At 44.8% G+C, this 26,878-nt stretch overlaps 3 protein-coding genes across 3 annotated transcripts; 2 read left to right on the forward strand and 1 right to left on the reverse strand.

The window, feature by feature from the left end:
* Positions 1–303: 303 nt before the first annotated feature.
* On the forward strand, positions 304–6,432 carry prr5a (proline rich 5a (renal)). The gene is made up of 9 exons (XM_080545196.1): positions 304–436; positions 557–637; positions 1,451–1,499; positions 2,023–2,080; positions 2,225–2,316; positions 2,869–3,009; positions 4,187–4,325; positions 4,755–5,033; positions 5,471–6,432. Exons 1-9 carry the CDS (start codon positions 309–311, stop codon positions 5,746–5,748), a joined length of 1,245 nt encoding a protein of 414 aa, XP_080401322.1. The 5' UTR covers positions 304–308; the 3' UTR covers positions 5,749–6,432.
* A 657-nt stretch (positions 6,433–7,089) lies between these two features.
* tmem60 (transmembrane protein 60) lies at positions 7,090–8,819 on the forward strand. The gene is made up of 2 exons (XM_080545199.1): positions 7,090–7,255; positions 7,535–8,819. The coding sequence occupies exon 2, from the start codon at positions 7,640–7,642 to the stop codon at positions 8,042–8,044; it is 405 nt and encodes a 134-aa protein (XP_080401325.1). The 5' UTR covers positions 7,090–7,255; positions 7,535–7,639; the 3' UTR covers positions 8,045–8,819.
* Positions 8,820–12,534: 3,715 nt separating this feature from the next.
* On the reverse strand, positions 12,535–25,989 carry LOC308169875 (lysine-specific demethylase RSBN1L-like; the record flags this gene model as incomplete). Its single annotated transcript, XM_080544606.1, has 9 exons — positions 12,535–14,249; positions 15,090–15,318; positions 15,921–16,029; positions 16,445–16,612; positions 18,826–18,968; positions 22,283–22,420; positions 24,018–24,688; positions 25,066–25,230; positions 25,497–25,989. 9 exons carry the CDS (start codon positions 25,987–25,989, stop codon positions 13,282–13,284), a joined length of 3,084 nt encoding a protein of 1,027 aa, XP_080400732.1. The 3' UTR covers positions 12,535–13,281.
* Positions 25,990–26,878: the final 889 nt, after the last annotated feature.

Genomic DNA, 26,878 nt, shown 5'->3' on the forward strand with positions numbered 1-26,878 from the left:
TCTCTCTCTCTCCCTCCCTCCCTCTCTCTCTCCTTTCCTGAAGTCTGTTTTTCTTCTGCTCTCACCCCGGTGTTTGTCCCTGGTCTCTGCGTTGGCCAGGTGCACAGTTCCTCTCTCTCTCTCGCTCTCCTCTTGAGCTCTCTCTCTCTTTCACTTCTTCTTTCTCCCCTCACACTCTCATGTCTTCTTTTTAACACTGTACTTAGCACACTGTCTTTTTCTTGCCTATTTCTCTCCCTGTCTCTCTGTCTCTCTCTCTCTCTCTCTCTCTCTCTCTCTCTCTCCCTCTCTCGTCCTCTCCCTCGGTCATGAGGACCCTGCACAGGCTGAAGCTGATGAGCTCGCCCAGCCTCAGTGAGCTGGGGAAGAGTGAGAAGTGTCCGGAGGAGAGGGGGGAGAAGCAGAAGAGAGCAGGAGCCAACGCCACCTGGAACAGGTACGCTGCACCATGGAGCCTGTAGTCATACAGTAGGACAGTAGGGCAGACACTTTCATGCACTTTCAGTTAACTTGTGTGTGTGTGTGTGTGTGTGTGTGTGTGTGTGTGTGTGTGTAGCATCCACAATGCTGTCATTGCCGTCTTCCAGAAGAAAGGATTGTCAGACAATGAACTCTACGTCCTCAATGAAGGTGTCAGGTGAGACACACACACACACACACACACACACACACACACACACACACACACACACTCACACACACACACACACACACTCTCACTATAAACCCATTTTCCTTACAGACACTGTCTCATAATGTTTTTGTGGTTAGGTTATGTCCTCTGTTTGCAGCAAACATTTGCTTCATGTCTATTTTTGCGTGAGTGAACTTGTTATTATGTGTGTGTGTGTGTGTGTGTGTGTGTGTGTGTGTGTGTGTGTGTGTGTGTGTGTGTGTGTGTGTGTGGTCAGGGAGGGCATGCGGCCTCACCAGATATCTCATTATCTTTCCAGACCAGACATTAGACCGGTCAATTCTCCCCTATCAGCCTCCATTACAGCTGGAGTCACACGTACACTACCCAGGCACAGCCATGCGTAGGGCTGTGACTGGTGTCAATTATAGGCTTCTGTTCTGTCTCAATACATATTTACCTCTGGACACAAACACACAACATTTAAGAGAGGGAAGGAGGTCACACTTTGCTGCACAGATATCATCTGTTGTGTCATGGGGAATTGTTTGGGTGTTATTACATGTAACTACAAAATAATATGCTATTAAGTATCAATTACACTAATAATAATAATAATAATAATACATTGGACTTATATAGCGCTTTTCTATACACTCAAAGACGCTTTACAAACTGAACATTTACTACACATACTAAATCTAAATCTAAGTGTCTTTGTAGGCCAATCTACTCTGTATACTGCAATTACACCTAGATTAAGTGCAATTACACCACTAATATGTGTTGTCGACTCTCCCGTCTTTGTTTACGTAGACATCTGTTGAAAACCGAGCTGGGGTCCTTCTTCACAGAGTACCTGCAGGTAACAGTTCTGTTTTTATTGTGAGACTACATCATGTGACATTAGTACAGGGTTCCCACGGGTCCTTGAAGTCCTTGACATGGGTCATTGAAAGTGCTTGAATTCCCCTCTCTCTCTCTCTCTCCAATTTTTTTATATATATATTCAAAAATGTTTTACTTAGCTCGTCAACTAGTAAATAAGTCTCTGTATTGCTTAACTTTACACATATTTCACAATATATTGTTTTGCTGTGCTGTGGTAGAGAAGGCAAGAGACCATCTAGTGTTCAAACATTCAAGCTTCTCTTTTTAATTGTTGTCTGTGAGCGGATAGTTCCTATTATATCAATTCTCATCTAGATCTGTCTCAAACTATGCCGTGTTGGGTCCTTGAATATGAGGGAATTGAGTCTTGAAAGTCCTTGAAAGGTGCTTGAATGTGATGTTTCAGAAGGTGTGGGAACCCTGTTAGTATTGTCAGAAGGAGACACAGGAAGTAGTGGATGTTTTTGAATGAAGCTTGTTTCTCTCTGTCACCTCAGAACCAGCTGCTGACCAAGGGCATGGTCATTCTACGGGACAAAATACGCTTCTATGAAGGTATGAAGGGCTTCTCACTTTTCATTGAATACTACAGTAGCTGATGAGTTCTCAAACACAATGTTAGACCGTTGGTCATTTGGTCTGAGGTATATCGTGCTGTCAGGTCATGTTTAGATGATTCGCCCCCCTCGTTGTCTGCAGGTCAGAAGTTACTGGACTCTCTGGCCGAGACGTGGGACTTCTTCTTCTGTGATGTTCTCTCCATGCTGCAGGCTATCTTCCACCCAGTCCAGGTATCTCCCACCCCTTCCCTCTCCCATCTACCCTTCCCTCCCCCATCTCCCACCCCTTCCCTCTCCCATCTACCCTTCCCTCCCCCATCTCCTACCCTTCCCTCCCCCATCTCCTACCCTTCCCTCCCCCATCTCCCACCCCTTCCCTCTCCCATCTACCCTTCCCTCCCCCATCTCCTACCCTTCCCTCCCCCACTCCCACCCCTTCCCTCTCCCATCTACCCTTCCCTCTCCCATCTACCCTTCCCTCCCCCATCTACCCTTCCCTCTCCCATCTACCCTTCCCTCCCCCATCTACCCTTCCCTCCCCCATCTCCTACCCTTCCCTCTCCCATCTACCCTTCCCTCCCCCATCTCCTACCCTTCCCTCTCCCTCTCCTACCCTTCCCTCCCCCATCTCCTACCCTTCCCTCTCCCATCTACCCTTCCCTCTCTCTCTCCTACCCTTCCCTCTCCCATCTACCCTTCCCTCTCTCTCTCCTACCCTTCCCTCTCCCTCTCCTACCCTTCCCTCTCCCATCTCCTACCCTCTCTCATCCTCTGTGTCTCCAGGGTAAGGAGCCGTCAGTGAGGCAGATGGCTCTGGTTCACTTCAGGAACACCATCGCCCTCAGTGTGAAGCTGGAGGACGCCCTGTCCCGCCCTCGGGCACGCGTCCCCCCCTCCGTCACACAGATGCTGCTCATCCTCCAGGTACACTGGTGTTTCAATGGATAAATGAATCACACACACAGACACACACACAGACACACACACAGACACAGACACACACACACACACACACACACACAGACACACACACAGACACACACACAGACACACACACACACACACACACACACAGACACACACACACAGACACAGGCACAGGCACAGACACACACACACACACACACACACACACACACACACACACACACACACACACACACACACTCAGACAAGGCAAGGCAAGGCAAGGCAAGTTTATTAGTACAGCACATTTCATACAACAGGGGCAAGTCAAAGTGCTTTATATACATTATTTAAAAATACAGCAAGAGGAGCATAGTAAGAAAATAAGAATTACAATGAATAAAAGCAAATATAAGAAGTAAATAGATAAAACATTTAATAAGACAATAGTTAATGGATAAAAAACATTGATAGAAGTGTTTGTGTTTAATCATAACTGGTGCAAAACATGAAGGTTTTTAGCTTAGATTTAAATATTTTAAGGGTTTGGGCCTGTGTGATTTCTTCAGGGAGTTTGTTCCAGGAGCATGCAGCAGCGTGACTGAAAGCTGCTGCACCGTGTTTTGTTTTCACTTTTGGAATTATTAGCTGATTAGTCTCAACTGACCTTAGGGACCTTGCGGGAATATAGGGTGGGAGGAGATCTGATATGTATTTTGGTCCAAGACCATTTTGTGATTTGTATGTAATTAGGAGGATTTTGAATTCAATTCTCTGAGAGACTGGTAGCCGGTGCAGGGATCTCAGGTTTGGTGTAATGTGTTCCAACTTTTTGTTTTTTTGTTTTTTTTGTTAGGACCCTAGCAGCGGCATTAGTAGACCAGCTCCTTTAGATAGGCCTGTTAGACCAGCTCCTTTAGATAGGCCTGTTAGTAGACCAGCTCCTTTAGATAGGCCTGTTAGTAGACCAGCTCCTTTAGATACGCCTGTTAGTAGACCAGCTCCTTTAGACAGGCCTGTTAGTAGACCAGCTCCTTTAGACAGGCCTGTTAGTAGACCAGCTCCTTTAGATAGGCCTGTTAGTAGACCAGCTCCTTTAGATAGGCCTGTTAGTAGACCATTACAATAATCAAGTCTAATCCAAACACACACACACACACACAAACTCCTGTCTACTTGTTGTGTGTGTGTTTAGGGGGTCCATGAGTCCCGGGGGGTGAGTGAGGACTACCTGAGGCTGGAGTCTCTGGTCCAGAAGGTGGTGTCTCCCTACCTGGGCACCCACGGACTCTACTCTGGAGACGGGAGTGTGGCGCACTGCTCCTGTGTGCTGGGTAACACACACACACACACATTCATATCTCACTGCTCCTGTGTGCAGGGTATCACATTCATGTCTGTGTGTCTGGGTATCCCACTGCTCCCTTGTGTATTGGAGAACAAATAATTCAGCCTGAAAAAGGCCTAAGTTCATTAATACATCTTTTTCTCTCTTTCTGTATTTCTCTTTCACTCTCTCTCTCTCTCTCTCTCTCTCTCTCTCTCTCTGTGTTTCTTACTCTCTCTGTCTCTCTCTCTCTCTGTCTGTGTTTCACTCTCTCTGTCTCTGTCTCTCTCTCTCTGTCTGTGTTTCACTCTCTCTATCTCTTTCTCTCTCTCTCTCTCTCTCTGTGTTTCTCACTTTCTCTATCTCTCTCTCTCTCTCTGTGTTTCTCTCTCTCTCTATCTCTCTCTCCCCGCTCCTTCCATTTTCCATCTCACAGAGAAGCGTTTGCAGTGGTGCTGGCCCAAGCCGGTGGACCAGCCGTCTAAGAACCCCGTGGTCCGTTCCAAGAGTTACAACATCCCGCTGCTCCTGACCCCCGTGGCGGAGTACGACCCTGACGCTAGCTCCGTGGGCAGCGGGGGCATCCGCCGCCACTCCGCCTGTGAGATCATATCCTGTCTGGAGGAGCAGGGCCTGGCCTACGTTGACCTGGCCCCCGGTACCGACCCCTCCGGCTCCTCCTCCAACAGGCTCTGTGTGGGACCTCAGTTCAAAGGTAGGGGATCTATCCAGCTGGAGTATTTATTCATCGCTTGTTCGCCACTTCTCCGCCAGAAATCTAGGTGCACTTGCAGTATACAGAGTAGATTGTCCTACAAAGACACTTAGATTTAGCAAAAAATTAATTAGACCCTTATACTTTCTTTTATTTATATATTTTGGTTTCTTTTCATTGTTACTACTCTATGTCTTCAGTTTGTAAAGCGTCTTTGAGTGTCTAGAAAAGCGCTATATAAGTCTAATGTATTATTATTATTATTATTATTATTATTATTATTATTATTATTATTATTATATTTACAGACATGTCATAAATTAGCATTGTCTCTGTGAAATAAAATAAAAACAAACATATAAAATGTATGCATTCAAACAGTTATTTATTTGTTTCCAGTTAAACTAAACCTAACTTATGACCTCTCACTCTAACAGGAGCCATGCAAGGAGGAGCAATGGGAGCCACGGACTCTCCTCTTCCCTCCCCCTCCATCCTCCCCCTCCTGTCCCCAGGACCTCTCCACGGGACAGAGGCCACACTGACTCTCTCTGACCTGAGCAAGGGGCCCTCCTCCTCCCCTCTGAGCGGCTCCTCCAGCCCTGAGACCATCATCGGCCAGGGGTTGGAGATGGACTCAGACTCAGACGGGATCTTCATTGAGTTCCCGCCCCGCTGCTCAGAGTCTCTGGGCTACAGGCAGAGCACTGTGTAGACTAGGGGAGGTGTGGGACTTCTGGGTAGCAGCTGACCACACAGGCCGATCTAGGATCAGTTCAGCGTACACTTCACCTACTGCTTATTGATGGAGAAGAAGAAACGCGAAACGGTCTTTAGATCAGTTGTTACGGGTGATGTCATCCTACTCCGACAGGCCTGGTTGTCATGGCTACGTGCACTCGGTACGTCACCCCACAAGAGGCCTCTTTCTAGTCAGCATTTACTTCATAAAAGGACACCGATTTTTTTAAGCATTTGATTAGATCTGAATATGTCTGCTTTTTTGGGATGTATAATTGTTTTGTATCATGTGTTTTTATACATTCAGAAATGTGGAGACTTGGATTGAGTTTTAATTTACAATAGCGTAACCATGAAAGTACAAAAAAAGAAGTAAATATGTGAATGTGATTCCATCCTCTGTTGTTATTCCCAGGCTTCATGAAAGGCCATTTTACTCTTCATAACACTCATGATATGTACCCATAAAAGAATGAAAATAGATTGTTTGTTTACTGTTTACAAGTATGACAAGATTAAAATGAGGGTTTAATGAATGTTGTTGTCACGTTCACTATATTAATTTGTGCGGCATTTCAACTTTGTAAATAAGTGTGATTTTTTTTTAGGAATTGGTATTGTGAAGTGAGCTTTTTAACTTAGCTTGTGATTTCAACAAGGGCTTTTGAACTTAAGTGTTTTCTTATGATGTTTTATCTCAAACGTTTTTTAATAACTTTGTTTTTTTGACAATGTATATTATTGAGACGTTTTTATCCAGGGTTGTAATTATCGTTAATTTGTATTATAAGATTTTGATTAAAGATCAAAGGAGTAAATTGAATTATCAGATGTCCATTGATTGATTGATTGATTGATTGAAAACTTTATTAGAAGATTTGCAGAAGTAGGTACATGAAAGTACATATTACATACAAGGTCAACTAACAGGATAAAAACCCAAGAAAGCCACTGGCTTATTTCAATTGGGGTCCTATTTCAGATGGGGTCCATTGTCTTTTTTTCTTCACATATATGTTTTTGGAATTTTAATTATGTCTAATTATGTTTAATTATGTTTAATTATGTCTATCTTGTGCCAGTTTGAAATGAGACGACTTCACATTGTTGTTATTCAGCCTGCCAGTTTATTAGACGAAGGACGGCATTTATTTTACGTTAAACCCCAGTTACATATTCATGTATTCTTCCAATCAGAAGGCTGTTTTGCGTGACTGACAGATAGTTTGTCCAATAGTTTTCTAACAAAAACTGTGCCTAGATAGCAGCTCCGCCAATCAGGAGTCATGGGAGGGTCGCATGTTGACGCCAACCGGAAGATAAACATTAGAAAATGTCCCCTCTTAATGTCAAACCGTTTTTTAATACAGTAATATAAACACACTGACAGATATCGGTATCGTTTTATAGCATCTAAAGGTTTATACAGATTATTATTTGTTACTAACCAATTTAGTTAAACGACAGATCCTCCGAAACAGGTAAGGAATAGAATAGTTCTTCAGTTAGCAGCATCAGCTAGCTGGCTAGCAGGCAGCTTGCTTGGTGCACTTTGGCTCACTGGTTAGTAAAGATGAATGCATCTCGTTATAATATCGTTATGTTGGTCGCAGCAGGTTGACCCTTAATACAGCTTGTGTCACTGAGCTAGCTAATCAAATGTGTGAAGAACTGGTTTACTGTGTGTGTGTGTGTGTGTGTGTGTGTGTGTGTGTGTGTGTGTGTGTGTGTGTGTGTGTCATTCTCATCTTTATTCCTAGTGACTCCAGCCTGGTGCCTCTCAGCCTCCTAGCCAGCCTCTGTGTGTGTGTCGCATCGTGCTGCCCCCCCAGTCCCGCCAGCCCTGCCAGCCCCCCACTCCCTTAATGAAAATGTCCCTGGCTCAGCGAGTCCTCCTCTCCTGGATCTTCACCCTCATCTTTCTCATCATGCTGGTCCTCAGACTGGACAACAAGATCCAGTGGAGCTGGTTCCTCATCTTCCTCCCCGTCTGGACCTTTGACACCATCCTCATCCTCATGTTGATCGTGAAGATGGCGGGCAGGTGCAAGCCCGGGTACGACCCGCGGGACGGCCAGCAGAACCTGAAGCGGAGGGTCTGGTACCTGGTGGCCATGCTGCTGAAGCTGGGCTTCTGCCTGACGCTCTGCGCGCGCCTGGACGGACTCATCCACATCTGGCTCAGCCTGGTGTGTGTCCCTCTGTGGGCCCTGCTGGTGGGGGCCATGGTGGAGCTGGGCTACAACGTGTTCCACTACAGGAGAGACTGAGACACGGAGAGGGGACATGGGGAATAGGAGTATTTCTGAACTGAACTGAGAGGGAGGGAGACGGGAATGAGAAATAGAATGGTTTGTTTTCACCGCAGGAGACGGTTTCCGTTCCAGAACTCAGACTGGAGACAGACGTCTTCTTTCACTACAGGAAAATGCCGTGTGAGATTTGCAGACTGTTAGATAATTCGGGAGAAAGTATTATCAGAGACTGTTGCACGTACACTCGCTCGCTCGCACGCACACGCATACTTACACACACACACACACACACACACACACACACACACACACACACACACACACACACACACACACACACACACACACACACACCACACACACACACACACACCACACACACACACACACACACACACACACACCACACACACACACACACACCACACACACACACACACACACACACACACACACACACACACAGACACACAGACACACAGACTGAGCACCCATCCCCAAGCAGTCTTTCACAGCAGTTGGTTAGTTACCGGTAGTTAGTCAGTACACATAGTTTAGCTGATCTAGAACCTGTACTCTGTTGCATTCGACATCTAGACAGATTTGCAAAATAGCTATTCTGACCCTGGACTGTATAACAACACAACCTGACTCAGTCCAGGGGGCTTCTCTCTGTCCCAGGCTGTGAGGTGGTGACAGAGATCAGCAGTGTGCCACTGAGGGACATGGCTGTCATTGTCAGGGAGTCAGGATTGAGGGGTAGTGGTGGTCTAGTGGATAGTGAGTTGGACTTGTGATCGGAAGGTTGTGAGTTCAAATCCCGCCTGAAGCCACACCACTACTAGTGTGCCCTTGGGTAAGGCACTTAGCCCTCAGTTACTCCAGGGGGAATGTCCCTGTAATTCGTAATTGTAAGTCGCTTTGGATAAAAGCGTCTGCTAAATGGCAAAATTAAATTATTAAAATTAGGATTGTAAAAGGGATGTCACCACATAAACTCCATCTTCAAGTTTTATGGGATGTTTTGTTGTTTTTACCAAGGGTGGAATTTCACAAAGCCTGCCAATGAGTTAGTTTGCAGATGTTTAAATTCTGTATTATGACCCCTAACTTTTGTTTTATGAAGAATGTTGCATATAAGGAGTATTGAATCGGGTATCATGATCAGTTCATTATGAACTAGGAAAAGTTTGCTGTTGTTTCAGAATATTCTGCTTAGCAAAGATAGATGAACTGTTAACTCTCTCCTGGAACCCTCTTTGTGAAATGCCTTCCTGTCAAGCTTGAAGACCTCTCTCACATCTGGTCTGTCTCACACCTGATCTGTCTCACACCTGATCTGTCTCACACCTGATCTGTCTCACACCTGGTCTGTCTCACACCTGATCTGTCTCACACCTGGTCTGTCTCACACCTGATCTGTCTCACACCTGGTCTGTCTCACACCTGATCTGTCTCACACCTGGTCTGTCTCACATCTGATCTGTCTCACACCTGGTCTGTCTCACACCTGGTCTGTCTCACATCTGGTCTGTCTCACACCTGATCTGTCTCACACCTGGTCTGTCTCACACCTGATCTGTCTCACACCTGGTCTGTCTCACACCTGATCTGTCTCACACCTGGTCAGCTGTCCTTCCTATGCTCATGTGGAAGTGGTTGTGATGCTGACTCCTGTTGCACTGTGACAGGTAATGTTGATTGACAGATGATATTGATTGACAGGTGATATTGATTGACAGATGATGTTGATTGACAGATGATGTTGATTGACATGTGATATTGATTGACAGGTGATATTGATTGACAGATGATGTTGATTGACAGGTGATGTTGATTGACAGGTGATATTGATTGACAGGTGATATTGATTGACAGATGATGTTGATTGACAGGTGATGTTGATTGACAGGTGATGTTGATGACAGGTGGTGTCGATTGACAGGTGATATTTACATGTTATTGTGTGGTGTGCCTGTTATTGTTTTATGGAACATTGTTTGTGCCACGGTTAAAAAAATAAAATGACCATAATAATAAACCTTGAATGTGGAACCCATCTGGTCACCTATATATAACATGACTACAAGCTAATCACCACACAGCTAATGACAAATTACTAACTTTAATATTGAAAACACAAACATACAAGCTACAACTAAAATGATTTATTGCCACTTACATGACACATGCAATATTTGTTATTAGGTGAGTCAATTTTTAATTGGATGATTCATTCCATGTGACTCAGTGCCGAACCCTCCTCTCTGATGCCGAGGCTCAGTCATCTCTCCTAGGCAGAGGTGAGTGATGTGATGGGAGGGGTTGAGGATTTGATTGACAGGGAGGGTCGAAGGTGAAGGTTCAAAGATCAGTTAAACACACCCCTGTAGAATGTCTTTAAGGATGTCATTTGTGACCAAGTTGGACAGGTGGAGGAGTGTAATTGAATGTGAGGAACACATCTAATAGAAAATGAACTCACATAATAAATATAATGTGTATATAAAAAGATACTTAAAGTAATGTATGTGCTAGAAAAGTAATTGGAGCTTACTCGTGTTTACTTTGTGTTTTCAATATTGAACTAGATCATATAGATGGGATGTGTTGTTTCAAGATTTGATGTGGTCGTTAGATGCATGGTGATTTGCCTATAAATGTGTGTATGTTTGCTTCAATGTTGGAAACGACCATTTGTTATTACAGTGCGGTGCAAAAATGTGGGCACCCCTAGTCAAAATGCCTTTTACAATTAATATCTAAGTGAAAAGAAGCAAACCTCTAAATGGTACAAAGTTAAACATTACACATTTCATCACATTTTAAAGCAAGATACTTTTTTTTTTTTTTTTTTTACTTTTTACAGTTTCAAAATAATAAAACAAGGAAAACGGCCTTGTGCAAAAGTTTGGGAACCCTGTCAGCTAGTACTTAGTAACTCCTCCTCGGGCAACTATAACAGCTTGCAAACGCTTCCTGCCTGTAGTTACTTCAGAATATATAGTTCAACCCTGGAATTATATTCACCTGGCTCATTGAAGCCTTAACAAGTAAATCACCTTGGTCTGGGCCTTAGTAATCATCTTCTCAAAAGGCAAAGAATAATACAAAAGGTTCCCATACTTTTGCACAGGGCCCTTTTCCTTTTTTATCATTTAAAAACTCTGAAAATAAAAAGAAACAACCTTTCTTTAAAATGTGCAGAAAGGTGTCATGTTTAACTTTATAGCATTTAATGTTCAGGTTTGCTTTCAATCACTTGGAGATTAATTGTAACAGACATTTAAGCCAGGGGTGCACACATTTTTTACACCCCACTGTACGTGTTCAACAAATCAAGATTTGTTTTATTTTTTTAATTGTGGCACACATCTGTTTCCATATTATTTATGTCCTAATATGCATTCTGTAAATACAATCTAATACATTACAGCCTTTAAATAAGTCAGTGGATTCAGTCTGTTGATGCTGTTCAGTGTGTTTTCATCACTAGATTGTGACATTATTAGGAGCAACACATTCAGGAACTTCATCTAAATGACCGTGTGTCTAAATGACCGTGTGTCTAAATGACCATGTGTCTAAATGACCGTGTGTTTGGACAGTTAGCCTGAAATTGTCATTTTCTCTCTGTACTCAAGAAATCTATACTTGATAGTATATGACAGCGTTCAGAAGGTCACCTTTTGCACACAACTGTGCAAGCCAGAATGGCTCAAAGGATAATGCATAATGTATTAAAACAGCCTCAAATAAAAAGGAGTCATTCTGTACTTCAACAACATATTCCTCAGATCTCAAATGCACATGTTATGCTAACTGCCCCAACACTTTTGGAGGGTACTGTATCTGTAGGACAGTAAGGGGTCTACAACACATTATGCTGAATGTTATCTAATCCCTGGAATGGTCTGTCCATGTCATCTAGCTAGAATGAATGATGAAAGATGGAGCTGAGTACGATAAGCAGCACTCGAGATGAGGGGGGATGGCATCCCCCCCTGAAATAAAAACAGTCAAAATCATCCCCCTTCTAAAACTGCCACCATCATCCCCCCTTTCCATCCCCTTGTGTAATTATATCAATGAACGTGGTATTACTGCTATTTCAACATTTAGTTTTGGGCATATTGAGTAAAATGCTGTGGGCGAGGGGGGGGGCACGCACACATGCAATGACATTTTTACCACCAAGTCACTGACACTGAAGACACAGACGCTGTGGGGATGCTAAAATTGTCCCCATATGATCAAATCCACCATCCCCCCTGATTTTCTTTTGCAACTCGAGTACTGAATATAAGGGTGAGTGAGTGTAAGGAGGCACAACACTGAGACGGACGTAATATTATGAACCTTTTATTGAGGCTCTGATCAGAGTATAAATCACACTACCAAGTCTTATCTTAGGAAATAAAAGATATTTACAACAGAGTTTCCACATACATTTCAAATAAAAACAGACAGAAAATGATATAAATAAGTTCTATGGAAAATAAAACTCGTCTTACAAAAAATATATGCATTTCTGTATACATTTTCTCACACTGGTACTAGTACATTTATACTGTACACAGTTTTCAGCACATATCTTACAGCCCTGTGTCGAGTCAAACATATAAGCCCTGTCTGAAAACAACCTCTAGCGCCTATCCACCTGTCATGTGTTCTGGATATCTGGGGAACATTAAGGTGTAAGCAATGTGGCGCAACATACCATAATGACCATTGGAAGGCTATATAGGTGGAGCCATTATTGTATTGCTTACACCTATCCATTCTCTTCAGATCTGCAAACGACAAATGTTTAGGGCCAACTCCCCGGGGAAGGGGGAAATGGGGGTTGTTTTCAGACGGGGCAGCAGAGAACCTAAAGTAGGTGCTTTAAGAGCGTAGCTGAGTAGTGCAGAGGCACCAACGCATGGGGTCACATAACAGTTTTTCATATAGAGTCTACGTACATTCGCTAACAAACGTGAACAGTGAGCTACTTAGCTTACATTCTCACTCTGGCCCTCTTCAAATACTTTGAGAACGCATTCCGCCCCTCCTCAAAGTAAATCACAGATCCGAAACGAGACGGGTTGGTATAAGCTGGGTAGCGGAGCGATTTCTCTCATCTAAATCAGCTGTGTTCGATCGGTGACTACTTCACGGAAGGTAGGAAGGAGTTTTCCCCAAAAATATTTGAAAAGAGCCCTTGGGAGTAAGTTGTACAGTAAAGAGAAAAAAACTACACATCTAGACATTCATAATAAAAAGTCTTTCTGCTGTTGGTGTGTGTGGGGTTTCAGAGGGTGTTTTAAAGAGTGCTGCGGCCGTGTGTCCTGGAGGGAAATTGCAGGTTTGGTGTGCATTGAGTCCTTCACTTTTGGTCCCTTAGAGGGCGCTAGCGTTCTGCTTTCAGAGCCGGGCTTCGAGAGAGACCCTCGACAGTCACTGTAGTGGTGCGCCTTGGCCCTGCTGTCTGAAAACGACAGAGGCAAGCTTTGGGGGGCGTCCATCGGCTTAAAGAGGTCGATGGAAATTAGCGTCCGTGGGGGTTTGTGATCTGGCGGGGCGGAGCTGGGGGCGGGGTTCGGCTTCTTCCTCTCCTCCTTGTGGTTGACCTCCCTCTCCCTCTTGCCTTCCTTCTTGACGTGGGCAGGGGTCGGCGGTTTTGGAGCGGCCGCCGCTTTGCCGCCGTCCTCCTCTCTCCCCGGCTTGGCTTGTGAGGCGTGTGTGGCTGTGCTCCCCTCTTTCCCGTCTCTGTACCCGTTCCTCTCCTTCTTCCCGTGGGATGGCTTGTGTCGGTGGGCGCTGGCCTCTCTGGCCTCCTCTCTCTCGGGCCGGGGGTGAGCGGAGGTCTGGGTGCCGCCGCCGCCTCGGTCCTTGTCATTGTCTCTCTCCCTCTTGACTTGAGGCGGGTTCTTGGAGGCTGGTTCCGTCTCCCTCTTGACTTGAGGCTGGTTCTTGGAGGCTGGTTCCGTCTCCCTCTTGACCTGAGGCTGGTTCTTGGAGGCTGGTTCTGTCTCCCTCTTGACTTGAGGCTGGTTCTTGGAGGCTGGTTCCGTCTCCCTCTTGACTTGAGGCTGGTTTTTGGAGGCTGGTTCCGTCTCCCTCTTGACCTGAGGCTGGTTCTTGGAGGCTGGTTCTGTCTCCCTCTTGACTTGAGGCTGGTTCTTGGAGGCCGGTTCTGTCTCCCTCCCTCCCCCCTTCTCCTCCCTCGGGGCGTGCCCTGGTGTGTGTGAGGGTTTGCTGCTCTCTCTCGTCCTCTCCTCATCCCCCTTTTTCTTGGCAGGAGGAAACGTCTGTGTGGCTGAGCTACCCTCGGTCTTCCTCTCCTCCTTCCCCTTCTCTTTCTCTTTCCCCCTGTCCCTCTCCCTCTCCTTCTCCTTCCCCCTGTCCTTCTCCTTCTTCTCTTTCTCCTTGTCCTTCCCCCTCTCCTTCCTCTCTTTCTCCTTTTCTTTCCCCCTTTCCTTGTCCTCTCTCTCTTTCCCCCTTCCTTTCTCCTTCTCTTTCTTGATTTTTGGTGGTGTGTGTGTGGTTGTACCGGACTCTTTCACCCTCTCTCTGTCTTTCTGAACTGGCGGGGGAATCGACTGCTGCCTCTCCTCCGCTTCCGCCTCCCTCTCTTTTCTGACTTGCTTGAACGTCTTTGAGGGTTCACTATTCTCTCTATTCTCATGCCCCTCCCCCTGCTCCTGTGGTGATATCTGTGTGGGTGTGCTGTCCTTCCTCCCTCCTGTCTCTTCCCTCTCTTTCTCCTCCTCCTTACTCTCCTTGGTTTCTACGGGTGTCTGTGGGAGTGTGCCTCCATCTCTCTCCTCCTTGACCAGAGGTGACTGTGTAGATGTGTAGCTCACCCTCTCCTTTTCCATCTCCACTTCCTTCTCCTCCTCCTCTTCTTCTTCCTCCTCCTCTTTGCAGACTAGTAAGGGGCACCTCTCCTCTTCCTCATGTTCCACCTTCATCTGTGTGGGAGTGTTGTACCCTTTCTCTCCCTCTTCCCCATCCTCCTCCTCCTCCTCCTCCTCCTCCTCCTCTTTGACGTGTGTTAGTGTCTGTGGAGGTGTGCCGTTGCCCCCCTCCTCTCTCTCCTCCTCCTCTTCCTCCTCTTCGTCCTGGTGGTACTGTTTGAGGCGTACATGCCAGGCCAGGCTGCAGACAGCGGAGACCGTTTTGAACTGGTGCACCACTCCTCTGGGGATGAAGTAGATGTCGTCGTGGTAGAGCTGGATACGGGCGTAGCGGACCCCCTCCCTCCTCAGCTGGTTCAGCTTGGCGTCGTCGATCCACTGCACACACTGAGGAGGAGGAGAGGAGAGGAGAGTCAATGATGACAGACACCACCAGGCAATGGCAACCATTCACCTCACACGAGAACGTGAATTAGAATCATCGGCCAATTGTAGCCCCATTACTGTAGTCTTATCAGGGTTCCTACAAGTTTCAACAAGTCAAATTTAAGACCTTTTTTAGACCTCTTTGAATATAATTTTAGACCTATTCGCGACACCACATGATAGCTTTTTGTCATCCCCGAGGTGATGAAATTAGGGATTTCACTGCCATACAGACAAAAAAAGTCTGAAGGATAATTAATACAAAATAAATAAGTCCCATAATTACTCAAAGGTAAATGTATTAACATGAACAGTTAACTGTAGAAAGTCACTTCAATGTGAAGAGAACAAAGTGCACAAAAGCTTCCTTGCAGGACAAGCTAATCTCATTTTTAAGACCTAGCACCTCATTCTTTAGACCTAATTAGCAAAAAGCCTTACATTAAAGACCTTTTTAGGCCGTATAAATCAGAATGCTGGATTTTATACTTTATGGCTGTTTTAAGACCAGCGCGGGAACCCTGTATAAAGAAACCCCATGAAGATGTCTCCTCCAGACTGACCTGTGAGAGGGGCGGCTCGTACAGGTCCAGCTGCAGCCTCTGGACCACCTCAGGGAAATCCCCCGCGTGGAAACACACTACGTCTTTGGTGATGCGTGCCGGAGCCTCCCTGCAGGACACACACAGTCAGGAAGACACACCCACAATAATAATAATAATAATAATAATAATAATAATACATTTATATAGACTTATATAGCGCTTTTCTAGACACAAAGACGCTTTACAAACTGAAATGATCGAGTAGTAATAATAAAAAGAAACAAAAAATAAATAGAAGAAAGTATAGGGGTCTAATGAAGGTAGTGCTGGGGACACATGGGAAGGGGAGGGGGAGAGGGTTAACTGGTGATGGCGAGCTTGAAGAGGTGGGTTTTGAGGGCCTGTTTAAATGTTGGCAGGGTGTTGGCCTGCCACAATGAGTCTTGTGATAGTTCTAGGGGCTCTCGAGGGCTGCCGTGAAGATATGTGTAATCTGTGTATGTGTAGGTTTGTGTACAGGTGTGTGGGTTAGGGTTACCCACCCCTCTCCACAGCGGACGGCCTTCAGCACGCCCACGGCGGCAGTGGTCTGCCTCTCGAAGCCCTGGCCGATGTGGTCGGCGTGCGCCCGCGTCCGGTCCTCAAACAGCATCTCCCTGGGCTCGCTGGCCCGCGGCAGGTACTGCAGGTTCTTTATCTCGTTGGTCGTCCTGCAACAGAGAACATTTAGTATACAACACTAGTTAATATACAACACTAGTTAGTATATAATACCAGGGGTGTGGGAGTGACCTAGCCCACTAAGGCGCAGACCACATCAGACCATATCATCACATGGTCCCTGGTTCCATTCCAGCCATCAACATATCCTGCATGTCCCCTGTCTCTCATTCATCCTTCCTGTCAATCTCTACTGTCTCGATCCCAATAAAGCAGAAATGCCCTAAAAACACACATATATGTATATTTTGTTGTTGTTTTTTGGGGGGTGGATAAAACAAAAACATGTGTGGCGTTGGAATAAAGAAAACCATGATTAACTGTTTTGTTGTTATTATAACATCTCAATTTGGTTTTGATGACTTCTGAATACGATTAGAATCTCTTAATTTGCAGGGTAAAAAAGTCTCAGGGGGTGCTTGGCTTTGCCCACAACGTCCATAATGACTTACAGACTTAATTAGCAGACAACCACATAAAGAACAGTTACAAAGTAACGTCTGCTAAAAAGTTAATGTTAACAGCTTACCTGTCAATTGTTTGTAAAGTAACATCTCCCCCAAATGAATACTAGAGAGTCGGCCTGTTTAAGAACCTGAATGCCATAGCATCTCTGAAGAGACAACGTGAACAGTTTTCACACTCTCAGTTTACTTGAAACAGTGTGAACATGTGTGATATGACTTCAGTCAATAAAAAAAGAAAGATAAGAAAAATAATCCTGACAAAAATGCTCAATGATAATATCAGCACAATTGGTCCTTCAAAAAGCAAGACACCATTGACATGTGCATTCTAAGTAACGTGCCTCCTCTATGCGAAAGTCAGGGGTTGAGGTTATGGATATTCAATGACAGTATTGATTGTGTTGAAACGTTCACCAAACAGAGTCGGTTCAAAGACCCGTCGTTGGTCAGCGGTCCACCGTACGAATACTACCATGGGTCCACAGTATTTAATATTTAGTAACATGTAAGCAGTGGGTCCACAGTATTTCATATTTAGTAGCATGTAAGCAGTGGGTCCACAGTATTTCATATTTAGTAGCATGTAAGCAGTGGGTCCACAGTACATATTACTGAGAAGAAGAAATAAAGGTTGTCAGAAGTGGGGTTTGAACCCACGCCTCCAGAGGAGACTGAGACCTGACCCCAGCACCTTAGACCGCTGGGCCATCCTGACTTGTGTTAACCACATCTTCACCTGACAGGAATCATATCCTGACTTCTGTCTGAAGTTCTAATATATACATCTTGGTATTATGATTAACTTGCATTAAAAACATGTTTTTCTTTGTTACGGTTTCCAGATTAATCGCGAGAGTTAACGCTTTAACACTGACAACCCTAATATATCTACAATATTATTGGTTTAAATGCTTTCTAGTGGCCGACAACAATCGTTGATAATAATAATAATAATAATAATAATAATACATTAGACTTATATAGCGCTTTTCTAGACACTCTAAGGTCATGTTCTCACATGAAAGTCCGAATCATGAGCCGGAGCAAGTGGATGAGTTTGCAACATTGTTGCATAAATTATTTCTCCGATTTGCGTTCTCACAGCCCTTCATGTAAACGAAGTAACATACGCAATCGAAGCAACAGACGTGGTAGTTGATTGGTCAGAAAAATAGAAGAATTGCCCGTTCGTCCCGCTCTTATCCAGATCAACACGCATGCGCTGTTGTTTTCCTATGGACAGCCTCGATGCGTCGTTTCTAATCGGAGCGAAACCACCCTTTTCAAGCGGAGCATGCGTTGGTTGTTTGCTCCGGGAGTTACTTTGAATGCGCGTTCTCACAGCTCCAAACGACGCAGAGCAAAGTGAATTTTATCCTAAACTCTGTTTCAAGTGAAGCAAATGTTCTAGTGAGAACACACCAAAAGACGCTTTACAAACTGAAAAGATTAGTAACAGTAGTAACGAGTAGTAACGAGTAGTAACATAAAAAGAAAAAAAAAGATAAAAGAAAGTATAGGGCTCTAATACATTTTTTGATTACTAAATCTAAATCTAAGTGTCTTTGTAGGACAATCTACTCTGTATACTGCAAGTATATCTAGATTTCGGGCGGAGAAGCGGCGAACAAGCAACGCCAGCGTGCTCTCTCGACCGGCATTTTTTGAAAAGTGATCATATCATATCTATACATCATATCTGATCCAAACTGAACAACCAGACCAACCAGACCAACCTTTTTCTCTTGAAGGGAGACTTGGGCATGTCTGCCACGGGGATCATCTGCTCCCCGGGCCTCACCCACATGATGGGCCCGTCGTCACTCTCTGTAGGGCTCTGCAGACGCAGGCTGGAGAAGGTTCCCCAGGGCAGAGTACGCTGAGGACACAGAGAGAGAGGTGAGAGAGTGCACGCAGACACACAGAGACACAGACACAGAGACACAGAGACACATACGTATATACACACACACACACACACACACACACAGACACAGACACAGACACAGACACAGACACAGACACACACACACTACTGTCTGTCCACACTAGGGCTGCAAAATATTGGAAAAATACTGATATGAAAAAATACAGGAATTTGAAGTCCAAAGAAATCTGAATTCAAGAAAATTAATAGACACAGCAGTAAACGGTGCGGACCTCAACTCTTCCATGCCTCTAGAATATAACACTGGTGATGATGAGGATGGCTGAGTTTTCACTACCACCAACACCACCAGCACCTTGCTGGTCTCTGCCCGCCGAGCCTCTGATGGCGTGGGGCAGATGGACAGAAAGCTTGACAGTCTAACCTCGAAGAGATGGAACTTATGGACATGTCAGATAAGAAGAAGACGGCAAGAGAATGGACCTATCGCTAAGCCACGCCCCCTTTGAAAACTCGGACAAACAAACAACGCTTCACTGACAGTGACTGATTGACCGACCGTGACTGAATGACATTCGATGACTTACAATGGCGGGAGGTGGCAAATTTCTGATTTCTGATTTACCACAGCAAGTAATAGACATGTTTTTTTAAAGATTTAAAGATGACAAGAATATTTAGTCTAGAAGCTTTTCACCATCAGATATTAGCAAGTTGTTGTTTTTTTCTGAGTGGGGCAGTCCCACTCATATTTTTCTTTTTTTATTGACAGTACAGTATAGATTATGACAAGAAGGATGGGTGAGAGAGAGAGGAGGGATGACATGCAGGATATGTCCCTGGCTGGAATCGAACCGGGGACCCTGCGGTTACATGGTCGACGCTTAACCCGCTACGCCACCTAAGCGCCCCAACAACTTGTTTGTCCGAGTTTTCTACCTGTAGTGACTTTTGCTGTGATATGATTGGACAATTTCTATTTTTGGGCATGGCTTAGCGATAGGTCAATTGAGGTCCACACTAAGGATGGACGGTTTTTCGGTTAAACCGAAAACCGGGGTTTATAAAAATAGAAACGGTTTTTTATCAAAACCGTCTGAAACCGGATTTATTTTTGTATTTTTTTTATTTTTATATAAACAAACATGTAACATGTCACATGTTTGTCGTGTGTGAAAATAACAATGATACAGTCTGAATCTGCCGCACAATGAGTGAGAGGTTTGGTCAGTTGTGAAGAATAACTGAGGATTAATATCTAATTGGGATTATATTTAAGGGTAACGAATCACTCTATGGGAAAGATAGTTGCATTCAGTTATTGGTAGATAGGAAAGGTTTTTTACAATTACTCGCTTACATTTAATAAGATTATTTTCGCTGCTCTCTGTAAAGCGCATTGGGTCACTTTTGTGAGAAATGCGCTATAGAAATAAAATGTGATTTGATTTGATATCAATCAATCAAACTTTATTTATGTTCTATAGCACAAATCATGCATTGAATGTAACTCCAAGTGCAGTATTTACTAAACCACAATATAATAAAACAAGAGCTATACGGATCAAGAGTGTTTGTGCACACCACCGTGTGTGAAGGCACTACTGAAAGTGATGACAGAACGCATGTCTCAGAAGATACGCGGTCACTTAGTGACGCAAAGGTAGTTCTGTATTTATCTCTATCTGTATTAGTACATTTATTTTGAAAGCTCTATTTTGACAGCTCTACCATGGGCACTTTTATTTTGATGGGGCATTCTTTGTTGATTGACTTACGACAGTTCAGGACGAGTCAGTCTCGCGGCATGTGGTTTTTATGAAAAGCTTTAAGTATGTTCACTGCATAATTCTAAGTCTAATATTTCAGTGATTATTGAGCAGTATTCAAATATTTAAATACATTGAGCAGCAGCTGAAACTTTGTCTAAGAACCAAGATATTGAGAAAGCAGTTCATTCAATGAAGACGCTGTTCCAAGAGATGATCTTCCGTGCAGGCGTGCACCCTGGATCAGCGGAGCTGGTGTGTTAAGTGTTCATGTGTTTTCATGTATGGTGTAGCTTACAAAAGTCTGCCTTTCCACTTATATTTGTGAAACTAAGTAGCCCAAATGTGTTGCGACTGTGCTTACGGTGTTTTCATGGTGTTCGACATGAGTGTATTGTAGCAGTAGGGCTCAATTATTTGCAATTGGCGCTCTTTTTTATTTATTTATTTTTTTACTTTTTTTTGTTTGTTTTGTTTTTGTTTTTATGTATTTTCGGTTAACCGGAAAACCGCGGTTTTAGTCTTTGACGGTTTTTCGGTTTCAATAATTGGAAACCGTCCATCCCTAGTCCACACCGTTCAGTGCTGTGTCTGTAACAGGTGCTGTTCATTCTAAGAATTAATTGGCTCAAGTTGTTTGCGTCATTGATCGGTTGTTGTGATCGGTAACTAGAAAGCATTCATCGTCTCATATCTTTACTGAATATCGTCCGATTCTGATAGCTTGTCGATGCATCGGGGAGCATCACTTGTGACTTTGTAGGGGAGTGGATCTGCACAGAAAAAAATAAAATACCCCCCCAAAAAGCTAAGAAATTACTTTTTACTCTGACGACTTCCTTTTCAGTTTCCCTTGTGCCTTACGTGTCTCATATAGCTCTGGGATGGCAACGTGAGAAACATAGGTGTCTGGTGGTTTTACATACCGCTTGTCAGGTGACCAGATCATGTTTTTAAAACCGACTTTGGTAACTGTGTAAATTGGTAAATTGGCGAATGTCTTTCGCGAGGTGAAAGGTTATTGCATCAGTGATTTCTCTCTGCCGTTTGGAACGTTCTCGTACGATGCAACACTGGCAAAGGCATCTGAAATAGTTTTTGGTTTTGGCTTTGGACGGCATTCAGATCTGGCTTTGCGCTCGTCATACAGAGCTTTGTGGTGCCGATTTAAATGGTCAAATAAATGTACCGTGCTGTGGCAACAATTGCAAGACACTGCCGACAAAGTACCTGTTTTTGGTCAACATCGTCTTTTCTGTAGCCAAAATAATTCCATACAACTGGCGTTGCTTTTATTTTTGGAATTAAATCTTCCTTTCCCTCGCTCATTCTCAGGTTGTGGTCAAAGACCAGCGGGGGCGGGGCCTGCTTTGGTTGTGTGACAAACTGATCAAGTTGTGGTTCGCTGAGCCTGCATGTCAATCAAAAGCAACAAACGCCTCGTATCCAAGAACCCATCCGATATCATGCAGCGCTAGTCCACACACACACACACACACACACACACACACACACACACACACACACACGACTTACCTCCAGAAAGGGAGACTCCTCCAGCATGTTGATGAACTCTGGGAAGTAGTCCCCCACCTCCTCGTCCACGGCCCCCACCAGACTGACCTGCCGCATGGCCCCCGCGCGGTACGTTCCCTGGGAGTAGGTACGCTTCACCTGCAGCAGGACAGAGGAGACATGGAGGACTCAGTCAATGTCCCTCCTTTAATCTCACTTCCTACATACATACATACATACCTGTACATACATACATTTACGTACTTTAGCCACTTTACTCTATTATACTGAGCCAATTAGCCTACCACTATTGTCATTGTTCATATTGTATTCCACCCCTGTACATTGTACCGCACATTTCAAATCTTTTATCTAGTATTTTTCGTATATATCGTTTTTTTTATTTTATCTTGTCGTATCATATTGTTATTTATTGTTTTTGTTTGCTATGCACCGTGGATGAGAGGGAAACGCAATGTCAGCCCTCTGTATGTCTGTACATATATTGGATTGACAATAAAGCTGACTTTGACTTTGGCTCCTCTGGTTCACTGACTACAAACACTTAGGCTACTTTTACCTGACTGGGACACAAGGCCATGATCCATAACACCCTACAACGTGTTCACACGAAAAAGTAGTAAATTACTATTATCTTCAACACCATGTGGTGTGCAGAAGTGCTCAACCATGTGGTAGTCTAGACCTTTCTGCACGGACTGGTCTGGTCCTTAAGGTGAGACAAGACAACAGAAAACTTCCAAAACCAAACCTCTCTTCACCACATCAGAGACTCCGGAGAACATAAACATCATCAGTACCAATCTAACACAAGGGAGAACATAAGGTAGTGAGGCGTCTGCTAACCAAAATACTAAATACCACTACGAAACAAGAAGCCAAAACTAAATGTTCCTTGACTGACGTAGGTTGTAGACCGAGAGACAGTTCTCAATTTCTCATCATGTCATAAATAGGATACAACAAACACACTGATGTCTGCTGCCTGCTGATTGCGGAGGTTTTAATTGGGAGCGTGATTCAGTGTGTGGGCGGGCAGCCAGACAGCGTGAGATCAAGGATCTGACTTGACTAGTCAACTCTAAGAGACTAAAGCAGCAGTAGCAGTCTCTCAACTGATTGCGATGGGGTGCATGATCAATACTTGTGGAGCATTAGGCCAACTACCCACTGACTTGGATCAGTGTTAATGTTGGCAGGCTTTTTAGTCACTTAGTCTTTGGTGTTTAGATGGAAGATGCACATCAGTTCTTGTCACACCAAGTCACCTCCATTTTTCTTAGTTCCAGTCCAGTTCCAGTTGATGACAACTGAAAACATTCCAGTGCAGTCTCAGTCCACAAAAACCCCAAAACATTTCAGTCTAGCCGTAGTCAGCGACGAAAACTCGACTAAAATGTTTTGGAGATTTTGTGGACTGAGACTGCACTGGAATGTTTTCAGACTGGAACTAAGACAAATGGAGGTGACTTGGTGTGACTAGAGCTGGTGTGCATCTTCATCTAAACACCAAAGACTAAGTGACTAAAAAGCCTGCCAACATTAACACTGACTTGCATGTGGCGGCGGTCTATATAGCGCTTCTCACACTACACATTGATTTAGCCTCAGGCATAACAGCTCCCAGGGCCTCTGCCGAGGGTAAAAGATATCCCTGAGTGAGTACGAAACCCAAAATGTCATCCTAGTAAAAACAGTAAAAGGGTGTAGCCTAAATCAACTGTGACAGTCTCACCTGAGTGTAGAAGTTGGCCATGGTGGTCGTCTCGATATCCTTCTTCCCGAGCACTTCCATCTTCACTGGCGCGTTGGGGAAGTTGTAGGAGAAATAGTCCAGGAAGTCCGGGAGGTAGGAGGCGGCTCCGTGGATAATCCCCATGACGAAGCGCGCGGCATGGGCCTTGTCCTCGCTGAAGGACAGGGTCACAAACTCCTGAGCGAACCGCTGCAGCTCGGCGGGGGAGAAGGAGGAGAGCTGCTCGCTGTAGGCGTGGGCCACCGCCGCCCCCCCGTTGGCCTGCTGCTCCACGTGCATGAGGTGCCCGAACTCCAGACCGGCCAAGCCCGGGGACGGGACGCTGTGGAGGGGTGAGTTGTAGCCCAGCCTCTCCCTGACCATGGAGGCGGTGGAGGTGGGAGGAGGGGCCTGGGGGGAAGCGGTGTGTGTCGGGAGGAGGAGGCTGCTGCTGCTGCTGCTGCTGGTCCCGTTGGACTGACTGAGGAGGTCTGGAAGGTCCAGGGACAGGCCGGCACACACGGTCTGGCAGGAGCGGTGGTACATTTTCGGCCGGCTCCGTCTCTCCTTCTCTCTCTCTCCATCTTTGTGCTTCTTTTTCTTCTTCTTCTTCAGCCTCTTCAACAGGAGCTCCTCCTCTGGGTTCACTTGTGGCTTCTCCTCCGACTCTGCTGGAGAGAGAGTAGACAACATTCAGACACGTGTCTTATTGTACACGTCTTATTGTCTTGAGCTGCAATGTCTGGAATCGAAGCCTAAGAATTGTAGTCTCTTACACTTGTGTAATGTGATAATAACAATAAACTTAAACTTGAACTTCAAAACTTGAACTTGAACTTAAAAAAATGAACTTGAAAGAGTACAGGCCTATCTTCGGAGAACGTGACTGTTGCAGAATAACATTATTTGATTGTTTGCTTAAATTATCAAAAGGAAGCTATTACAAAGCAAAACAACAATAAACACTCCTGTCAAAGGTAAACAAAAACACAATATAAAATCTGCATTTCATCTTCTGGTAAAGGCAGCAGGCATCTCTCACTCATACCTTTCTGCAGTTGCTTCTCCGTCCTCTCTTCCAATGTTGCTTCTCCATTCTCTCTTCCAATGTCCCTCTCCAGCATCCCTTTATGACTCCTCTTCTCCCTGTCCCTCTCTTTCTCTTTATCCCTCTCTCTTTTCTTCTCTCTCTCCGTGTCTTTGCCAGGGTGATCTGAAAGCAAGCAAGTAGTGATCCAAGATCAAACTCAAGCAACGCTAAACATGTGACTTTATTCACACGTCAACAGTATGTTTCAGTTCATGATACAACTAAGTATTTAAATAAACAAACTTGGTGTAAACAAAATGACCTTTACGCAAAATGTGACAGTGTTATGTTATTAATTGACACCTGCTATTGGACATCTAGTTGTATGCTCTGTGTCTATGCCCCCCGTCCCCTCCATGCCCAGCTGATCATCGTGTTGGCCCTCTTACCTCTGCTCAACATCTTCACGTCGCCGTTCTCCGTCTGTGTGAGGCAGCTGGCAGGGTGTAACACAGGGCTCACCCTCTCCAGGAGGCTCTGGACACCGCCTCTCTCCTTCTCCCTGTGTCGCTTCTCCTTGGGCTTCTTGACTTTGGGAGGAACTGCGAGGAAGTTGCTGATCTTGAAGATCTTCCTGGTGGGGGCTGGCAGCGAGGAGGCGGAGTTGCTCTGTGCCTTGGCCGGGCCGAAACTCCATTTCGCTGGGCTTCCATAAGTCTGCTTACTCCCGTTGTGTTTCTCCCCTGCGCAGACCTCCCCGTTCAGCTTCTTACAGGGCTTCAGGCTCTTCTCCTCGATGCGGACCCTCTTGGGGGCCGGCGGGGGGTACACGTCGCTGGAGGACTGCGGGCGGCTCTCCGGCGGCCGTTTGGGGATCAGGGGTTTGGGGGAATTTGTTTTGCCAGTATCTGCGAAATGCATGGATCCCACGGTATCGGCCATCTTGGAAGTTTTTCTATTTTTTACGGTCATACGTAACTGGTGCGTGAGAGACAGGGGAGGGGGCGGGGCTTGTGTACTACGTCACACGGGGGGGAGGGATGGGGGAGGGGCTGGGGGAGGTGGAGGGAAAACAACAAACTGTTGTTTACATGTTGCAGATAAAGCGCGTGTCTGTCTGTCTGTCTGTCTGTCTGTCAGATTGTTTATTTACATTATCTGTTTTCTATTGTTGGTAAATATGTCAATACATTTGATTTAATTAAAAAAAAATATTATATTAATATTGAAGTCAACTGTAGATTATTAATTATTAATCTCTGAGTATTGGAGAAGGGGTAGGATTAAATAAGCTTATGCTTCTTCCTACTCCTTTTCGAACATGTTAAGTTAATAGTGTTTTTTGTTTTGTTTTGTTTTTTCTTGTTTTTGTTTTGTTTTTTCTTGTTTTTGTTTTGTCTTTTGTTGTTATAACTATTTCTTTTCACATGTTCGAAATAAAGCTTTCATTCATTCATTCATTCATTCTGTCTGTCTGTCTCTGTCTGTCTGTCTCTGTCTGTCTGTCTGTCTGTCTGTCTGTCTGTCTGTCTGTGTCTGTCTGTCTGTCTGTCTCTGTCTGTCTGTCTCTGTCTGTCTGTCTGTCTGTCTGTCTGTCTCTGTCTGTCTGTCTGTCTCTGTCTGTCTGTCTGTCTGTCTCTGTCTGTATGTCTCTGTCTGTCTGTCTGTGTGATAATCCGGTTGTGACTGATGCAGCGTTGTCAATTGTTGTGTCTTTTCGGTAATGTTGTTGTTGCTGTGTGTGTTTGGGGAAGTCACTGTGATTTAGCACTTTTTTGTATTTGTCCGTATTTACTGTTAAGAGCTGATGTTGTTTTGTTTTGGCTTTCCT

This window comes from Nansenia antarctica, assembly GCF_963989245.1.
Source record: "Nansenia antarctica genome assembly, chromosome: 14".
Classification (NCBI taxonomy): Eukaryota; Metazoa; Chordata; class Actinopteri; order Argentiniformes; family Microstomatidae; genus Nansenia; species Nansenia antarctica.